Source organism: Corvus cornix, chromosome 2, assembly GCF_000738735.6.
Source record: "Corvus cornix cornix isolate S_Up_H32 chromosome 2, ASM73873v5, whole genome shotgun sequence".
NCBI lineage: Eukaryota > Metazoa > Chordata > Aves > Passeriformes > Corvidae > Corvus > Corvus cornix.
Genome location: NC_046333.1, coordinates 95,926,210 through 95,946,753, shown reverse-complemented (window position 1 = coordinate 95,946,753; position 20,544 = coordinate 95,926,210). Strand labels below are relative to the sequence as shown.

The 20,544-nt window shown below is 34.7% G+C and overlaps 1 protein-coding gene across 8 annotated transcripts in view; it reads right to left on the bottom strand.

The window, feature by feature from the left end:
- The window catches only part of NETO1 (neuropilin and tolloid like 1), a 64,379-nt gene that overhangs the window by 27,973 nt on the left and 15,862 nt on the right, over positions 1 to 20,544 (bottom strand). For 6 of the 8 annotated variants that reach the window (XR_005601464.1, XR_005601463.1, XM_039549248.1 and 3 more), the window contains exons 5-6: positions 1,884 to 1,925; positions 1,643 to 1,770 (exon numbers count right to left, since the gene is read on the bottom strand). Coding sequence is in view for 6 of the 8 variants with exons in the window: in XM_039549248.1 (XP_039405182.1) it covers positions 1,643 to 1,770; positions 1,884 to 1,925 (170 nt within the window). In the remaining 2 variants the exon portion in view is untranslated. Of the gene's footprint in view, positions 1 to 1,215; positions 1,293 to 1,642; positions 1,802 to 1,883; positions 1,926 to 20,544 lie in introns of those variants that run through there. The other 2 variants (XM_039549251.1, XM_039549252.1) reach the window with 2 other exon arrangements.

The window sequence follows — 20,544 nt, the reverse complement described above, 5'->3', positions numbered from 1 at the left end:
CTGATAAGAGATTTGTCCCTTTAGAGCTCCCCTTAAGTACTGGAAGGCTGCTATAAGGTCTCCCCACAGCCTTCTCTTCTCTGGACTGAACAACCTTTCCTCTCTTAGCCTTTCCTGACTGGAGAGGTTTTCCATTCCTTTCACTATCTTTGTGTCCCTCCTCTGGACCTGCTCCAACAAGCTCATGTCTTTTCTGTGCTGAGGACCCCAGAGCTGGATGCAGCACTGCAGGTGGGGTCTCACCAGAGTGGAGCAGAGGAGCAGAATCCCGTCCCTCACCCTGCTGTCCAGCTGCTCTGGATGCAGCTCAGGATACAATTGGCTTTCTCAGCTGGGAGTGTACATTTCTGGGGCATGTCCAGCCTCTCATCCATCAGCACCCCCAAGACTTTCTCAGCAGGGCTGGTCTCCATATGTTCTTCCCAAAGATTGTATCAATACTGGGATTTGCCCCGAATGAATATAAATTGCATATAACACATGGATAATCATTCATCAGCCCAATCACCTCATATCACTACTTAGGGAAGTTCATCTGCTTAATTGAAAACCTCTATCAATATTAATTTTATCCAAAAGTAAAAAAGAAGTTATAAGATTAAAGTATATTCTGGAAATAAATTAATCTGTAGTCTTTATGAGCCAACTCTTTTCCTAAACTTCCCCAATAGAAAAATGCTGATACTAATGACTTTTTCTCTTCTGGAAACCTTCCCTTAAGAGAACCCTTCAGCATTCCTCCATGTGTTATACTGATGATGAAACAATTACATATTCAGTACAGTCTCCTCACTGAGATTATACAAAAAAACCCTTATCTGTTTAAAGATGGCAGAGAGTAGTGTATATACATATTCTACCTCCTAAAACCTTTCTTGTCCAATAAAAGACAGCTAGAAAAAGTATACTGTGGGGTGTCTTTTACACAGGGAATGAAAGTAGGTGGGAGGCATAAAGCTGTTCCTATTGCAAAGAGGGATGAAGTCGTAGTGTAGCCAGCAACAATTAGTGCATATCATAACTGATAAGCTACAGATAAGAGAGAAAATCAAGGGGAATCCAACAAAAGTAGTTTTAAATTCACTGCAGCCCTCTCATGTTTCTTACAAAGCCCTGGCTTGCTGACTGTGGAGGAAAAGAAATGAGAACACTCTTTTTGTCTGTGTCTCTAAACCAAAGGAACTAAAGGCGTCATACAGAGGAACATGAATTTACCTTGGGTCCATTTTCACAGTTCCCAGACGAGAAACAATGATGACCTTAGGGAGCCAGCAGTGTTCCCTTAGTAGTCTCTATGTTAGGTATTTGAAATATATTGAAAATTAAAATTATAAGATTACTTCCCACTTAAGAAAACACACTGATTCTTTAAAAATATGAGCAAAATTAAAGATGAATTTAAGAAAATTACTTATGGCACAAAAAGCACAATAGCACTGCCCAAATCATCATTTATGGACAAAGGTGGTTATTTTGGCTGAGATAACAAATTACCCTTCCACAGCAGAAGGAAGAAAATAGTTTACAGTTCAAGCTGTAAAGTTATTAAACGAGATCTGACTGTACTAAGAAATGCACAATATATTAGAAAAGTCAATTTCTTAAATTAAATGGCAAATCAGCAAGTGGATGAAGGACTGACCTTGGATCGGGGTGGTGCTCGGATGTACCATTTACAGTCTACTGCTTCAGTTTCAGAAGCTTTTCCTTCTTTAACAATTTGTACAGATTCCACAATTCCTTCAGGTCCTCCCATCTCAAACTCACAAACTGAATAACAAAACACCAGAAAAAATGAAACCTGAACAGCAAACAAAAATGTTTTCTACAGCAGAATATAAAGGCCTCCAAGTTAGAAAAAAACCCAAAAACAACATACCAACCTGGCAATGGCTTCAAAACCCCAAGGTCCTTAAAATCTGGATCTTAAAAATAGAGAAAGACAAAATTAGTTTTGTTCAATATTCTAGGATGTTATGTCAATATGCTCAAATTTTATAATGCACTTTAGTTATATAATTATACATAGATTTCTTGGAAATAAGAAATGTTTCAAAACTATGGCAACACAATAATTATTAATGCAGAAATTACTGATATCGTCATACCAAGTTATTTTTTTCTGTTACAAAATCCTGCTTCTCTCTGTCTGTCCCTTTCAGAAGGGTACAAAAATATTTCTGCGTACATTAGCGAGAACATCACACACAGCTAACCACATGACATTTTAATACATCAGCCTAATGAAAGAGGATATATTTACAGATCCATTCAGAATCTTTTTGCCTATTTTGCATTTTGCAGAATAACACTCAACTTAACTAGAGAAATCTGAATTTAATTCTGTGTTTATGAATACTCTGCCATCCCTACTGCCCAAGAGGTGACACTTTCTTTGTCAGAAAAATCCACTTGGTCTTACTGGAAAAATTATTCCATAAGAATTACCATTAGAAGTTATTGTCCTAACAAGGTAATGTCTAATACATGTGCTATTTTCCATCAGATAAACATGACTGTGTTTACTATTTGAGAGGGTTTGTATCATGTTTTTATAGTCAGGTGTCATACAGAGATGAAGTGAATTGGGTCTTAGACCTATGCTTCAACAGACAGCTATACAATAGACAAATGATCATTTCACAAAATGTGGCTCAGTTTGAAGATACTGTCCAAAACCAGAAACGTGAAAGACTAAAACATTTCAAGAAATGATTTCTTAGAATAGACTGGTCTTGTCTGGGAAATTTTTATCACTTGCACTGCTTTTCTACCTAAAATGAATGTTGTGCACTTTTTTCTCACTTATGGAACTGATCTTCTTTTTTCAGAATTGGGTCAGTGTAAGAAGGAACTATAAATAAAAAAAAGAAGAGAAATTTTGGAAGAATGAGATGTATCAAATGAAAAAAACATTAAACTCACAACTAACCCACCAAATCTGCTGTTTCCCTCTAGCCTTAGCAAATTAAGAACAGCAAGAATCATAACCAGATAATATAACAAAATAGTCTAGTGCTGAATAAGCAAGATCAGCCATTTTAACCTAAACAGTCAAAAGGTGTTGACTTCAAAAACTGGAGCTGTAAAATCACTTTTTAAATTGCCCTTCTATACCCAGGCTGCTGTTCTTCCCAAATTTCTTTTACAGTTGCACAACATAAATCATGAGTAAATATTCATGAATTTACGGGACTGCAAATATAGCTGAGCAGGCAATTAGTATTAATTGTCAAGCATTTTTATAGATCAGTAGATGGACATGATTACCAACAACACTAAATGTAATCAAATATTTCAGCTAATTACTTAGATACTGATATCTAGCTCTGAAAGTGAGATACTTAAAGGAAATCTACTTTTACTTATGGTTCAAACTAACATCCCAACTGTATCTCATGTAACCATTGCATTCCTTCCTTTTACTGAGTTTGCAAGGATCACTCAGATTTACTGAAAACACTCCACCACATTAGTAAAGTACCAAGGAGGAAAGAAGGTGAAAAGGGTCCTGCCAGGATTTCCACCATATGAAAGGGTTTTCATATAAAGCAGTGCTAGTAGCAAATATCCAGGCTGAAATACAATCTAGACCATACAATTTGACCTGAGAAACAACTCTGAAAGTATCTTCTCATTTAACAATACAGCATTGTTGGTAACAATGCACACAGAAATGCACAATCCATTAACATTCTAGAAATATTGTAGATCTGCTCAGTTTTAAAAAATAAACTTTTGCAAAATTTAAACATTTCAAGAGTGAAAGGGAAATAAAATCTACTACACATGAGGTGATAACCCTTCATTAAATATTGCTATAATACCAATGCTACTATAATAAAAACAAAATCTGTAAATAAGATATTATCACAGATGCTTAAAATTCAACCATGTTTAAGCATGTTTACCTAGAAAATATGGTTTTAGCAGCTCTTCTGTATGTAATCCAATCAAATTGTTATTCTCAGTCTGGCTGGGTCAGACCATTAATGCTATATAAACATTGACTGTCTAGATCTTCCAATAGACAGATGAAAATCATGTTCCCGTAAGGAAAACACCCAAGACTGGAAAATTTTCTGTGAAAAATAAGATGGATCACCCATAAGGAGAGAGAAAATGGAAGGCAAAATAGGAAGCAAGATGGAGCTGCTAGACACAGTCCAAAAAAGTGTCATTAATTTTTTTTAAGGGGCATATGAGGAAAGGTTGATAGAGTTGGGACTGTTCAGCCTGGAGAAGGGAAGGGTCAGAGGTGATCCCACCAAGGTTTACAAAAACCTAATGGAAGGGTGCAAAGAGGATGGTGCCAGGCTCTTTTCAGTGGCATCCAGTGACAGAACAAGAGGCAGTGAGCACACCTTGAATCACAGGAGGTTCCATCTGAATATCAGGAAACACATCTCCAGTATGAGGTGACTCAGGACTAGCAAGGTAGCAGAGAGATTGTGGAGTCACTGTCCTTGGAGATATTCAATATCTGTCTAGACATGATCCTAGGCAAGAGGCTCTAGGTGACCCTGCTTGAAAAGGGGGTTGGACAAGATGACCTCCAGAGGTGCCTTCTGAGATCAGCCATTTTCTGATTCTCTGATTTTGTAATAATTAAAGAACAGAATCGGATAATAGCGAAATAACCAGTCGAAAGACGAGACCTATTATCTGAGGTAGCAGCAGAGGTTAGACAAATCTCTATCACAATGCAGACTTGTTTTGTGGAATTTGCTCTGAGTCTCAGAAACATATACATCCAGCCTGGAGAAATCTGAAATACTTAGGCCTGTTTTTAAAAAGCTCCACTAGGTCTTCATGGGAGACTCTAAAGATTTTGGATGCTGGCTCTGGAATCTATATTTTCCACGGAACCATACTACATTACTTTATTTTTCATTTCACTGCTCCTGTGCAAGAAGTCTGGCTCTTCTAAGCAGCTGGGAAACATGAAATTTAAATGCAAAAACAGGACAATTGTAAGGAGTTAGGGCACTTGATTGCTCAAAAATCTTATGAAATAATGAAAATTGTAAAGTTAAAAGGCATTGTACGTCAACTGGATTAAGTCTTCAAAAAGTATGTAAATGACCTTGTTTACAAGTACGCTGCAGCATCTTATGTGATTGCCCAGCTGCAGTATATCCACACAGAAACATGTTTAGCCACCAGTGCATGCATGTATGCATGCAATGCCTCATTCCTTGTCACTTGCACAGAAAGTGAAATTCTTTAAATTTAAATTACTTGAATAATTTCTGTAAGACACAGGGAAAATGCATAAAGTTCAAACTAATTACTAGCAACAAGATGTTCTGCTGGTAAGTATTATTGCAAATCAATTTTAAAAGATCACTTTTTGAATTAAAAAATCCAGTTATAAAGACCGTTCAACTTGTGTTCAAAGACAGATTGCATAAGGCTTTTATAAGTAATGTTGTAATGCAGAAAAATTTGAGTATTTTCTCTCTTACAAATGCAAAATTTGTAAGTAAACCTCTTGCATTTTATTCGAATTTCCTTAGCTTTTCATATAAAATTCATTTGGGCACTTTTTAACCCTGCAACTTCAAACCTGCTGCTTTCACTGATAAAAAATAATAGATATCTCACTCTTGGAAGTCAAAAGATACAAGTTAACATTTTAATATCTCTTTTAAAAAATGGAAGATTGAGTTTGTGTGTTCCTGATCATAGCTGGACTACAGTATACTTAATCATGCATTTTTTTTAATATCTGAAGTGCAATATATACAGTAAAGAACATGAGCAATTGCTTTACAGTTAAAAGTCAAGGGGAGGAAAATATGTAATACAAAACTCTTGTGCAGAATAACTTTTGAAGTATTTTTCTCTTTTCTTCTATAAATGAGATGTGAAGGAATTATTTGAACTATTTGAACAAACCACACACTACAAAGGTTTGATGTTTAAAATGTAAGGGTGTTTTTGCTGTTTGTGAATACAAAAACCTCCTTTTTAATAGATACATACAGAAAGTAGTCACAGTAGGTTGAAGCCATATTTCCTAATCAGAAGCAGTGAACTATCCACTTTTACTCACTGATCAGAAAACTGTAGATATATCTTTCTATTTCTCTGCCTTTGACTAGAAATAGATATTCAACTTCTATCCATCAATATTAAGAAATTTTAACACATGTACATGCTTCTCTCTAAGAGAACTTATTAGAGACCTGATTTTGCATGTAAATACTCATAGAATAGTGGAGAGAATTGCACTATTCAGAAAGCCACCAGTTATTTATCTTCAAGTTCACTAAGTCAGGTTCTTTTACAATGATTTCTGGGAGCCTAAACTGTTCCTGCCCTTGAGGCGTGAAGTATAGTTCTCTATAAAAGCAGAGGTTGCAGAATTCAGTACAGAAAAGGACAATTATTCCGAGGTATTTTATGTCATTGCCTCATAGTATTTGATGATAGAGAAAAAGTATTAGAAGAAGATGGTCAGAAGATTTAAAAGCATAAAAATCTGCTCAAATAATCACTAAAATAATCCTAAACTAGAAAAACATTTCTATAAGTAAGCGCTGTTTGTGTGGTGTTCAAACGGAACTTAGCTATCCTGCTGGAGTGAGTAAAGAAAAACAAGAAGAAAAACAACATGAAGTTAAATAGCTGTGCAAAAATCCACAAATTATTTTTTATTAGCCTAAAATGATTTTTTCCAGATGGCTCTTACATATTTGTAGTCTTCTTGAAACTTCTATATATGTCTATATTTGTACCAATGATATCAAAAGGTCTTCAAAGAAAGCCTGTAGTTTGCTAGACACTGTGGAAAGGTTCTACAATAATTATAGTGGGCACTATTATGTGCTGTATTTGCTCTTTGTTTTCTACGTTTTCTTTTAAGGGCAATACTGTGAGTATTGCTGGTCTTTCAGAGGCTACATATTTATAAACTAAAATAATGCTTCTCAAATTTTTCACTCCTTAGCAAAGTCATGAAAGAACTCAAAGCTGATAAGTGAAAATGTAGCAGTGAACATGACTCCTGCTATTTCACCTTGAAGATCTACCTGCCATTAAATCAGCAAAAAGTCATATGAAGACAAATATTGTTGAAATAACATCAACTATCACCCAAAAGTTTGATTTCTACCATATCTTCTTTTTTTTTCATTTTTTTCTTTTGTCACTTTACTACTCTCAGCTCATACTTACAAAATATCTTTATAGTGTAATTAATATATATAGTGATTTGCAAACTGTACTGCTATGGTGGCCTCAGTAAAATGAGATATACTGCAAATGTTAGCAATAGTCAGACATTTGTATGCCTAAAGTATGTTTCTTTGTTTCTTTGACATCTCTTTGGAAATAAAAATGCTGTATCAACAGAAAAAGAAAAAGGGAAAAACAAAATCTATGTCTTTGCATAACTTCTTGCTAAGATTAGTCAAACTGGGCAGACAAGAAGCACCTGAATGAATTCCACTGCAACAGAGCACATGATAATAGAAGTTGCAGTTAAATTTCTCTTTTCATGCACACAGTGACAGGCTTTGAGATTTTAGCCTGCTTGCCTCTGTTGTCTATTCGGTAAACCATTTAGACTAGGGTCTTTCTCCCATGTAAATTTTGTATGGTTGGGAACCATGTCAGAAAGCAAAAGGTCTCATGAGGTTCTGGGTCTCATCCTCAAATGGTGTTTGAGCTATTTGATATGTGCTCCTAAATCCCAGAAGTGAGAAGTTCCTCTTCGAACTGACCTAGTAACAAAGGAGAGCAAGAATGGGCAACGATGTCATACTCAGGCTGATCAATGGAGAGGGGAAGCCCTGGAGCCTTGATATGTGTGGGATTATTTGGCAGATCATTTTTATTATGTTAAATATTTACACTAGCAGCTGAGTGCTCCAATTAGGCATTATATTCCCTTTATGCAGGCCACTGTTTGTGGAAATTCAGGGAAAAAATGATTCTATGATGAATATTTCAAGGGCTGCATTTACCTTTGTGTGCCGGTTGCCCAAAAACATTGAAACAAGACTGAATGAGCTCAGGAGTCCACTTTATCTGAGTAATGCAGCCTTGCTGTGACAGTGCAGCTGACTTGACTGCCAGGACTGACTATCAGTCAAAGGCAGCACCCTGTCTGTGTCTCCCCAAGATAATATCCTGGAGGCTTCCTGTAATTGACTAACGGTCTCTGAACTGCACTAGGAAGAGAGATGTGCAACACTACGGTGCTTTTCCTGAACAATGTTGAATTCTAAGTATTCCTAGTCATGCAACTTCAGTGGAATACTACTAAAGACTCAGGATTTTTCTCATTGTTTTTTTATAGATGACTTCTAGCCCAGTCCAAGGAAATAACAGTTTAAGTTCATGTCAGAAGACTAGGGGAAAAAATGAACCTGAGGGTTTAGCCACAACTGAGTACCAGGCATTACTTCTGCAGATTGAACCTATTTACACATGGTTATTTCTTGCTACCACTGAGTGCAGAATCTGCACATCCTTTTCACGATATTCATGCTGGATCAGTCCATAGGGTGGATTTCTCAGGACAGAAGGATCTTATGAGAACAGCTTTCTGACTTATAATAGCCTTTGTTGTTTTATCATAGGAGAAATGTTTTCTCCTAGTTTTACCTCAGAACATTCAACAGAATGAATACATTCACTGTAGTGTTCTTTTGAATAGCTACATCTTTTAGAGCTGTTATAGTCAAAAATTGTACTACTTGTGCTGCTTCAAATAGTACTGTATAACCTGTAGTTTACCACACATTGTGACACATTTTCAATTAAAAAAGAAATACAACACAGTGTTTATAGCTACTAATATTCTCCTACTGGAGAATAGTAGCTGGCCATGCCAGTGATGGCATCTTTTTGAAGATAACTGCATCTCACATGAGAAACTCAAATATCTCCTCTAATTTCCACGTGTGAATATCTCACCTTCCACTTTAGCAAAAGAATTTTTCCACTGTCTTCAAATATTTTTCTCTTACAGCCTAGCAAAACAGCAGGTAGTCTTTTGCTAAAGTGAAGAATTGTGTCAGAGAGCACCAGAGGGAACTGAATTGTGTTTGTAAAAACAACTGCATGCTTAATCATCAATGGGCATATATCAGAAGGAGATGAAACAGACAAAATACCCCAGAAAACAAGATTCTTAGAGTAGAAACAAGTGAAATAGCCACAGACAGAAAAATCCCATTCATTAGTTTACTGTGCAATTGCTAGATTTTTGAAAGTTATTGGATGAGTTATGTTCTAGTACTCTCCTGTAACAAAGTCATTGTATGATTCAAAAAGTCAATGTCACAGGACGTTTTTTAAATGTATTCTGTATCCAGGGTAGAAATCTTTAGGATCAAAGGGAAAAAATCTAGGTTTTCATCCCCACTGGAACATTTTTCTTAAGGAAAAACTAGAAAAAAACCCTTAGCATATATCAAAGGAAAAGTGAAATTCATTTTTTAAACCCAATTGTCACCTCCAATTGTAATTATATATGCCCACCACAGACACTTTCAGAGAACAAGAAGAGGAATTATAAATCCACACAGCTCAGTGAATTGCTGAGGAAGACATATTAACACCAAGTCCCAAAAACAACTGTGGGAAAAGTAAGTCTTCTGTCCTGTCATTTCAGAATTCATAGCAGTATAAATTTCACTGACACCAGATCTTTCCTTCTTCTTCTGCTACACTTAGGTTTTCTGGCTAGAAACTGTCCTTTCAAGGAACACTGAGCTGTTGACCTCAGCATTTTCCCCAAATGTACAGAATGATAAGAAGGGTTTTCAAGAACTTTAGCTGCAGAATATATTGGGGAGCATCTTTGGAGATATTCTAACACTTCTGCTTCTTCATCTTTTCAACTGCATAGGGCAGCAGCCCTCTCTGAGGAAGGGTTTCAGGAAGAAGTCTGTGTTAAACTGTGAATTCCCTACTTAAATTACCCACAACCTTAGGAATTTTACATTTTATTATACAAGGTAACATTCAGATATTTAAAGGACAAAAAGAATGTACTGGAAATAAGCAATAATCATTCCCCTTTTTCTAGTATTATGACATTCAACTTCTCCTGAGATTATGGGAGGAAAACATTTAGATAATTTTTGGTTAATCTAGGCTTTACAGACAGGTTTTTTGCCTTACAATTAATTTGCTTCCTATTGGTTATAACTTCATGAGAGTGACATTCCCTTTTGTTCAAATTGATAATTTTTCTCCAATTTCATGCAATTAAAAGTGCCAGAGAAAGTTCAAACCTCAATTGATTCCTAATACTGACCTAGAGTAGACATAAACTGTTAGAAACAAGACATGAGGTCAGCTAGGACTTCTATTATTTTGATGAGAAAAGTCCTACTGTATGCTTTACTATGTAAACCAAACTTAATTTACACCAGCTCTTGCCCCATACATTTCCACTTAAATTAATGAATAAACATTGTTCCTCACAAACAACACTAACATATGTTTTGCTGCATGCTCACAAGAAAAAATCAACATGAAAATAAGTTCAAAAACAGGGGATATTGTCTTCAATCTTTTTAATTTTTCTTTAAACAACATTCTTCTAATGAATTCTCAGTCCTCTCTGAGTAGCATTTATGCCACATGTTCTGTGTTGACAAAATGCCCTCAAACTGGTTGGTCATGAACATCACAAACAAATGAGTCTGTGGGTAAGTGGAGATTTGGAACCTAGAGTCTGAGTAGAGTTACATTCATGTCTATAAAACTCTGTTGCCTCTGACTTTTCCTTATCCCAGAAACTCCACATTCAGCTATCCTTACCCAGTGATTATATTAAGTATAGGTTAGTAAAATTTTAATTCTACTATCATAACGTTTTAGGTTTAAAAATTATAGTTTACATGGAATTTAAGAGATTTACCTTTTTTCCCCCTCTGTTCAAAATCTACCAGTCTGAAGCAGTGATATTATTCTCACTGGATTTACTCATAATTTTAATATTGATTCTAAAAGAAGCAAGTTTAGGCCCAGAATCAGAGTTGAATTTAGCAATTGATTGAGTCCTACACTGACAGACTGGTTCAGCCAAATACAGAGAATAAACACTGATCTTTTGCATCACATTCACAAATAAGACATTGTGGTTCACTGAATCACACTTCAGAAAGGCAGTGTTCATAAGTCCTTCTGTCTACTTTATACAATACCCAATATTGCTGTGTAACTGGCTCAAGAGACAGGGAAAAGAACAGCAAAATGGGTACTGATTAGAGATTGTCTAGTTCTACCATTGATATGGTAATATTTAGAAGAAATGAGGACCCAGGAGAGTTTTGACTTGCAGCAGCAGCAGGTCAAACATGATGGCCAGTCACAGCTCTCAGGATTGTTAAGTAGGTGTCAGCTGCTTACCCAACAAGTAGACAAAAATTAAATTTCATTTGACCAGATCAAGTTTTTGACTGCCAAACAGCAGGATTTTTCCTAGCTTGATTTAAAAGAGTCATTTAAAGTTCTAGAGATAACAATGAAAAAAAAGTCAACTATAAATTAAACCTTTCCTTAAAAAGTACTTAGTAAATCATTGATCTATATTTATATTGAAATATCACTGATATGCAATACTCTAGAGTACAAAGAACTGTATTATTGCTACAAATTCTCGTGGAGGATGCACATAAAATGACAGACATTCAAACTCCCAAATTTGATTTTTAAAATCTTAGGCCAGCATGTATTTTATTAAAAAAACCACTATAAAATTATTTTGTAGAATATCAGTATGACATGCATAGTTGGCAGCAGTTAATAACCAACTGCCTAAACCCCATAATGAAATCAGCATTTAGGAATAAAATATTTTTAGGAAGTATTTTCTGCATTCTCTTTTAATATTAATTTTCACGTAGACTTGAAAAATGAGCTACAGGAAAAGAAAATAAAAGAAAGGAAAAAAAATCAAAAGAAAACAAGAGGAGTGTAATACAATCTTTTGTTAACCCACATACTGCAACCAGCAGATTTGATAACATTGTCTCTTGAGCTTCAACTATCAGATAACATCTGGCAAATGATGTATGTAAGTCCTGTTACACAACATCTTCTGGCTTCTCAGTGTCATCTAGGGGACTGATATGTGACTAGATTAACACATTTCACACTGCCTGCTTCTGTCATGCTAGTACAAAATTTTAACAATGGATGTGTCACAGAAACCAGTTTATCTAATCCTGAATTCTCAAAAAATATTTTGCAATTACTTTTTATCATCTTACTCATGAGTCAAACAAACTTTCTTAACAGAAACAGCTGGATATTAGATAGACTTTTGACAACCAGGTATTAAAATAAATTTTTTTCATCTTTAATGTAATGACCTCTGTAGCAATATTTTTGAAGTGTTGATCAAAAGCATTTGTTTACTTATTTTCACAATTTTGCAGTGAATTTATTCCTTTCAGTGGCGTTCTCAATTGTTTGGTACATCTCATCACCCTATAAACTAAAAAGCAAAAATTAATTGGAAGTACATTTTACAACGTGTATTCCAGACCAAAACATTTTTTCTCATTGAAGTTAAAACCTTCTCTACAAACCTATTTGAGGAAACTGCAATGTCAGGCATTCACCACCCAGTGAATTGCAGACTATGCTGCAATCATGTAAACAATATGAATTTTAAATAATCAAGAAGAGTTTTCAGAGCAAGAATATTATTATTATTATATGATAATTGTCTCTTTCAAAAAATTATCCATAAGTACTGCTCCATTTTTATTTGAAAAAGGTCCTTTGACAATGGATGCATGAACAAAAGTTCAAGTAGTGGAAGTGTAGTAAAAATGTAATGGAAACTTTATTTTATGTTTCAAATTTTAAATCCAAGGAGTGGAACCAGTACTCACTGCAAATGATTGCAGAATTTGTATCACTTCATTTTACAGCTTGTAAATCTGACTGACCAACTGAGTTGAACCAAAAAAGCTTATCTGAATTAACTATGCTTTAAGCAGATCGAAGAAAATAATTTCATTTCAGACAATTCCAGGATAGTTTTTTTAGGAACAAGGATATCTAGAGGAAGAACAGCACAGGAAGACAGAAAAATAATTAATCATGGTGCACTAACTTCAACAAAAACTCAACTTATTGAAACAAAATATTTTGTAAAAAAAAGGAAAAACAGGGATAGAGTAAGTTGAACGTATTTAAAGCTGTATTAGTTTGATACTTTGCAAATAGCCAAATGCTGAATTGATATAGATCTACCACATCCCTTGCATGAAGGTAGAAAACCAGTTTCAGTTCATTAAGAGTTGAAGAAATGGTAGTTTCACTCTCCAAAACTAAAAATATTTCATTTTTACTTAGTTCAATAGATAGAAAAGTAGAGGACAGTTTTTAAATGTACTTACTTTTAAGTAAGTACCCAAGCCTAGAGATTGCCTGGATTTAGGCACATGCTTAGATGTAGGCTTCCTGAAATTCTTTGCTAAATTGAGACTAGATTTAGTGGCTTGTCAGTGCAGCATTTGAGTATAGTAAGCTTAAGCAACTGTTCTTTGGAATTATCCTTGGGCATATCAGAAAGTAATTTCAGAGATTTTTGATGGATTACAGTGTTAAATTATAGTAGCTGTTATTCTTATTTGGCCTGAAGGCCTTTATGAAAGGAGCGGCTTTGCAGAGAAAAAAATAGGGACACCTAAGCATTTGGATTTGTCACAATAAAATAAAACCCTGTGCAAATTGAAAATATGTACACATTGAACATAAATTGAACAAAAAATGACTTGTTGATTTTCCTAAACAAAAGATTAGGAATATCTCTATCTAATGTGAGTTAATATTATAAGGAAAAACCCCCACGTTTAATCTACTCAAACACTCACAAATATTAAACACCCACAATAAGCAAGTGACTCTTGCATGAACTCAATTTTATTGAAAATTGAATTCTTTTAAAATAGGACTTCAAAATTTTAACTTCTCACTGCCTCAATTTGTCATGATCATTTTAGGACAACACACCTTGTTGTATAGATTACATCAGTCAATGCTATTGAGAGGATGTTTGTTTGTATCTCCTCAGTGTATGTATAAGGTAAAAGTATATATGGTAAAAGGAAGTTGTCAGTAGCTTGACATAGGCTATAATTCTACAGAGAGAGAGAAAAGAAAGGAAAAAGCAAATAGGACTAAGTAGGGGTGTTAATAAGCTTGATTCACAGTCTTGATTTTTCACAAATTTTGTGTCTAGCAATAGATATATTGGCCAGATTTAGCCATAGAGATGACACCTACTTCTCACAGATATCATTGTATAATCTGTTTCTCACATGAAAAGGACTTTACATGATATTATTTCTCTAACCCATGACAGCAGTACAATATTAAAGATTGCAGCAGGCTCTTTGATATCTTAGCCCATAATAGAAGAAAAAGAGAAGATGGATCAAAGGCATAGATGCTCTAATGGGCAGGCTAAATTTATTTACAAAATATTTAAAACAAAATTTGTGTCAAAGTTGAATGAAGCATGATTTTATTTTTAGACCTGACCATGAAAGAAGCTCAAGTGTGATATCTGAAATTAAAGTATTACATAGTCTACATTACTCAACAAGACAGTAAACAAATCAAGATAGGTCTTAGCCATCAATATAGCAAAAGATATATTAAGATAACAAAAAACACCCACTAGAACTACAAATATACAAATAATATTCAATAACATTCAATCTCAGTACTGGTAAGCAGAAGAGATTCTCTGGATTGTCCTCTTCACAAAAATATGAGTACTGTCCTTAGAAAATGAACAAACGCTAGGCAATAGGTGAGTGTACGCAACAAAGGGTGACAGAAGATTTACTTCTTATTGGACATGTTTCATCATTTACTAAATATTGCCTACTGCAAAAATATTCAGTTCTGGAAACAGAAACATGACTCAGTTTTCCAAGGACTTAAGTGTACAAAGCTACTAATTATTGGGCAAGAACCCTGTTTATTAGCCAAAGGGAACTGAGTGATTTCTAACAAGAGTTTGTGTATATTTCTTTAAGGAGAATTAGCTAGAACCACTATCCAAAGAGTAAAAAATCTGTTAAGGAAAGGTAAATATCTCAATAAAGGTCATTATTTATTGCTGCTAGAATTGAGAAATGCTTCATTAAATAAAATAGACAATAACAGAAAAAATCTACAATCACAGTTACTTGAACCTATGCAAAAAGATGACTGAAAAGAAATGATATAAACATGGGTTTTACCTAATAAATACTGACAGCTGAAGAATCAAACCTGTCGCAACTGAGTGGCTACACTAAAAAATAGTTTTTCTGCCTAACAGATGGGCCACTGATTAAACAAAAGCACTGGGGCAATTGCTAAGATTTATTTGCTATACCAGTAACACCTTATAAACCTGTAGATAGAATGCATAAAGATGAAAATTGAACAGCTTAAGTATAAATAAAAAAAAATAAGAATTGCTTCAATGTCAGCAGAATCTCTCCAGATATCCACAATTCCAAGGTCACTAAGAGAAACTATTACAGCCAACAACAGTGTTGTCAGGATGAGACCACAACGCAACCACCTAGGAGCGCATCCCACTATAAGGTATTAGAAAATCTGCCAGATGAGAAAATCAGATGACCTGGAAAACCTTTGAAGAGTATTCAAAAACTCCTTATTTATTACATATGACACAAAGAAGTTTCCAATTTTTCCCTGGAAGAAGTGCTATAATGTCTGAATGAGAGCTACCAAGTAACACTTAACAACAGGTTTCGGAGGTGCTGTTCTGCATGTGGGTAGTGAAAATTCTCATTGTAAATAAGTTATTTATAAACACTTGTGGAAGATGACTACCAAGGCTTTCTGTTCAGTATAAATTCCATAATATCCTCCCTGATTTGCCATTTCCAAGTGCTCCATAAACATTACAGAGAAATCAAGACTTAATAGGCAAAACAAATGTCCAGGGCCCACTGGTTATTTCCTCATTTTATAAGTGTTTAAAGCAAAGGGTAATCACTTTATATCAGACCTAAGGTTAAGCTAACTCAGCATAGTATTTACACAAAGACAAAAGTTTATCCTTAGGGAAAAGAGGATAAGAAAAAGACCATATTTAAGGAAAATCCTCTGCTGCTTCTAAGATTTAGATTTAATTGTTCTGTAACAAGTAATAATATAAACTATTTATAGAATGACAATGGTATTGTAAAAATGCAGTTTAATCTAAAAATGTTGGTTTTCTAGGACTAATTTTGAATGTACTTCTAAGCTTCCTAAAGATCCCTCACAGGTGCTCCAAAAACAGACATTTTATCAGAGAAATGAGATTCCTCTGAAAATAATATTTATCATTGCAACATCATTATCACCATTATTGGTGAGATTGCCTACAAATGAAGAAAGGTGTTTCCTGTGGAGGTGGAATAGAATTATTTGTACCTGTACTGCTGTAGAATATCCTAGCAAACCCACTCTAGAAGTCTGTGTCCAGCTTCTTATGGAATGAAAACAGGGAAAGCATTTTTGTAGAGAACAGGGGTAGTACTGATGGCAGGGGAAGCAGTAAGCATCCCTAGTTAAGTTGTCATTTTTCTTTACCCCAATGCTAAAATACTCAAAACTGTACCTTATATTTCTCTCACTCTTGTTTTTACATCAAAGTTCAACAGAGTAGGAACTTAAGTGTTCAACTTCCTTCTGTTGGTAGTATGGTACTCCCAGCATTCAGGGATTTCTAAACTAGGAAGTTCTGTATTTGCCTTTTGGGTATTGTCAAAAGAAACATATAGCTATGTGATGGCAAGATGTAATATGGGATCTGAGAACCCCACAAGACCTTTAAGATACTCATTTGCTCCACATAAAGAACAATTTTTCACTTGAAATTCGATATAAACCTGTGATCATGATTTTCAATATAATGCATCATCATACATGAGACCAGATGCCCTAATGCCTTGTAAACAGCAATGAAGTGCCTGACTTTTATGAAGTGCACTTGTACGAACATACTAAAAGTTCATGACTGAAAAAAGTTGCTTATAACAATTTGAAGTGCTGGGGCCTAGATATCTCAATAAATAAACCAGATTCACTCTTTCAGGGTTTTTATTTGACATTACATGGTTCTGTTTCAAAACTTTAAATGGAGAGTTATAATGAGTAATTTCTCATACTTTCAAACCAACTCTGATCCCAAAGGAAAAACATTGTCTCGCTCAAGGTTGAATGATTCTGGAATTGTTTGTTGGTTCTCAGAAAACTTAACTGGATTTCAAGTGGGTAATTAGAAATAATCAGACCAGATTCAGAAGAGTAAACAAATAAATAAAAGTAAGTGAGCTAACTCACATGGATGTTCAGCTGTCCCAGATGCCTGGGAAATATCCCTTGCTTAAATACACTCAAGGGAGAGCATGGACATTAGATGACAAAATGATTTGATAATATTTTTAGATTTCTAAGATTTTTAGAACTGTGATTGAATTTAATAAATTCACATTAAATTTTTCATGAGTTCGAAAATATGAAAATTCCCCAATGAGGAAGAATTTGGGTTGTTTTTTATTTTTTTCCCTCAAGATAGATGACATAATTATTCCATTACTCTGACATTCACTGCAACAGGAATGTAGAAGTACTGTTACTCTGGTTAGAAAGTGTTTCATATTCCACCTTTTGGGACACAGGATTATAGATCTTTTTTTCTCTTTTTATTCAGGCAGCTGAATAGAAAACATTACTGACTGACGTTTATATTAATGAGGCTAAATAAAACCACAGATGGCTTCTACTAAGTGAAGGAACTGAAAGTAATGATGTGCTATCTTAAGCCACTGTCCTGCAAAATCAGGGACCAGGATAAACAGAAATCTGATTATTCTAGCTGAGCAAGAAAGCTCAAACATAACCTCTCTCTGCCTGAATCCTTGTCTGTACTAAAAAACAGAACCTTTTTAAAGAAGAGTTGTCAATAATTTGAAGTGGTACTTGAATTTTTCTATACAAAACAGTGATTTAACACCACTTTGGAAGAAAGTCTTGAGACAAAACTTTTTAGGAAAAATGAGTGTAACAGATTGAGTCAAAGGACCCAGAACTGTGAAATGAAATTTCAAGTGTAGGCCTTTCAATGTCCCAGAGAACGACAAAACAAGAGCAAGAATGAATTATCCTTTGACTTATGTCATGGGCCTTTCCCTAGACAATCACAACTGTATTCAAAATGAACCAGATCAATCTGAAAATATTGTAGCCTGATATATATAGCTCTCATACATCAGATTTCCTTAAAAAGAAACAACCCAATAAAAATGTTTGTATACATTTATGAAGGTTTCATAGCTTCAGATAGTTCAGTTTTGAAATGAACACAGTTAATTAGAACTTAAAAAAATAAAAAATAAAATTGAAATAATATAAAAAAGGTAAAGAAGTTTTCATTTGCTTATAAACTCTCATGTATACAAAATGGTTGAAAATTTACATGAAATTGAATTTGGTTATTACTGATATTAGCTGTAAGATTGCAAAAGATTAATACTTTTTCCCTTAAGTCAGAGTTTTGACATTGAAAATAGTCTATTATACCATACGTACAACTTCATTCATCCAAATGTCGCATAACACTACAATTTATAAATTACAAAAATTAAAGCCTAAATTATGCTCTTAATAAGGAACTTTTTTTGCAAAACTTTTAGTAGTTTTACCAGTTTCTGGGTGTGTTTGTGTTGGTTAGGTGTGTAGCTCTGATTTTGTTGTTAAGTGTTTTCTTCTGCAAGATCTTACCTTTCAGAGAGCTGAAAAGATCTCAGACAGAGGTTTATTTAAATGGAAAAGAATTTATGGCAAAAGACTTATATTTGTTTCTGAAACCCCAGACCCTACTGGACTTTTGCATTGGTGGATAAACTCCCAACAATTTCAATACCAAGGAGTCAAAGAAATTATTGAACAGAAAAGTTCTAGTAATTGAAAATTATTAGTCTATCCCTTAGGATTTTTCCATATAATTTCTTTTTATAGGACTTAGTCCAAACTAGTTTTAAACTGCCTTAGGTGCAGGACTATTTCCATTTGCACAGACTAATAGATCTTCATTGCAGCATTTTTCATGATAACCTAATTGATCTTTTTTTCAACTTCATCCAGTTAGCTGTTTTTATACACCCTGGAGACATAGTAAATAACTTCTTTCCCTGTTTCTCCAGGTACCATTCAAATAACAATAAATGGTTGAAGCTTCAATTTAGTCAAATTTGCTTCTTTTTTTTTTTTTTTCTCAAATCTTGGCATGCACCCACACATTTAACATCACATTTCTTTATCCTCCATTAAGATCTCAAATACAAAAGAGGCAGATGAGAGACACACCAGGGGTAGGTGGGGACCCTCAAAGATTGCTGATACTCGAGAAATAGCTGCGTTGCACTTGTCACTGGGATGAAGAAAGCCTCCTCTGCAGGTTGAAGTTAGGAAGAGTGTCCTCCTTTTGACAAGTGAGATGAGTGGCAACAAAAACTGCATCTCCCCATAGCATTTAGCTGCTCCAGACAGCAATAGTTTCCAAAGAAGTCTTTGCTTTGGATCATTTTTGTCATGTTCTTTAAAGAGAGGCTAGCTGAAAGTTTTCTTCTGATCTCTCCTTTGTTCATAATTTAATTTTATAAGTTGTCACTACCTAAGCTGAATCTAGGTGGTTTACGTGATGATTTCTGTATTGGAGTCCTCTCCAGCTACTCTGTTATACTCTGGAGTGCAGTCCTCTCTGTGCTACTCTTTTATACAATCTCAAAAGCCATCATTCTGTTTTATAAATTGGCAGTGACCCCTCCCAGGGCACACATATGGACAATAGATCTCAAAATGTCATGCCTTAATAATGTCTGCATAATAAAAGACTGTCCAAATAATAATGTGGAATGTGAAGTTCTTCAAGGAGGCAGCAGTGCTGTTTAGCACTTCTCAGATTAATCATAGTCTCATTTTGGCCAATATTACTAGAAACTCCCTACTACTTGAAGAGTTTTCTATTGAAATGGAAGGAGGGGAAAAAAGAAAGAAACAAGGAAGAAAAAAGATACAGCTATTCCATCTGAAGTCTAGAATAATTTATGCTGCTGTACCAGTTTACCAGCACTGATCCTTGTGTAGAAATTCTCCTTACATCAGTAGAAAAGGAATGACGATAAAACATGATCCATTAAATTGTCTTTTACTTGAGAGTTTTTTTAGACAAAGTAAGCTGAAGATTGTCCTATGTGTATCTTTTCAACCATAATTCACAACCCTTTGTCAAAAAAAAGGTCAAGAAATCTAAAGCAAAGCACTTATGGCACAGGGTGAGGAAATGGCAAAAGCCCACAGACCCATGGTAAATGAGAAATAAAAATTTAACTCCGTTTTCAGAGTGGACATGCATGATTACAACAAAATTTTGTCCGTTGTCTTGGAATTTACAATAGATATATATACCTGGCTATCAGATGATTTGCTACAGAAATTCTGTCTTCTGTTGCCATCTTGAACCTTCTAAATACATTTACCCACTGC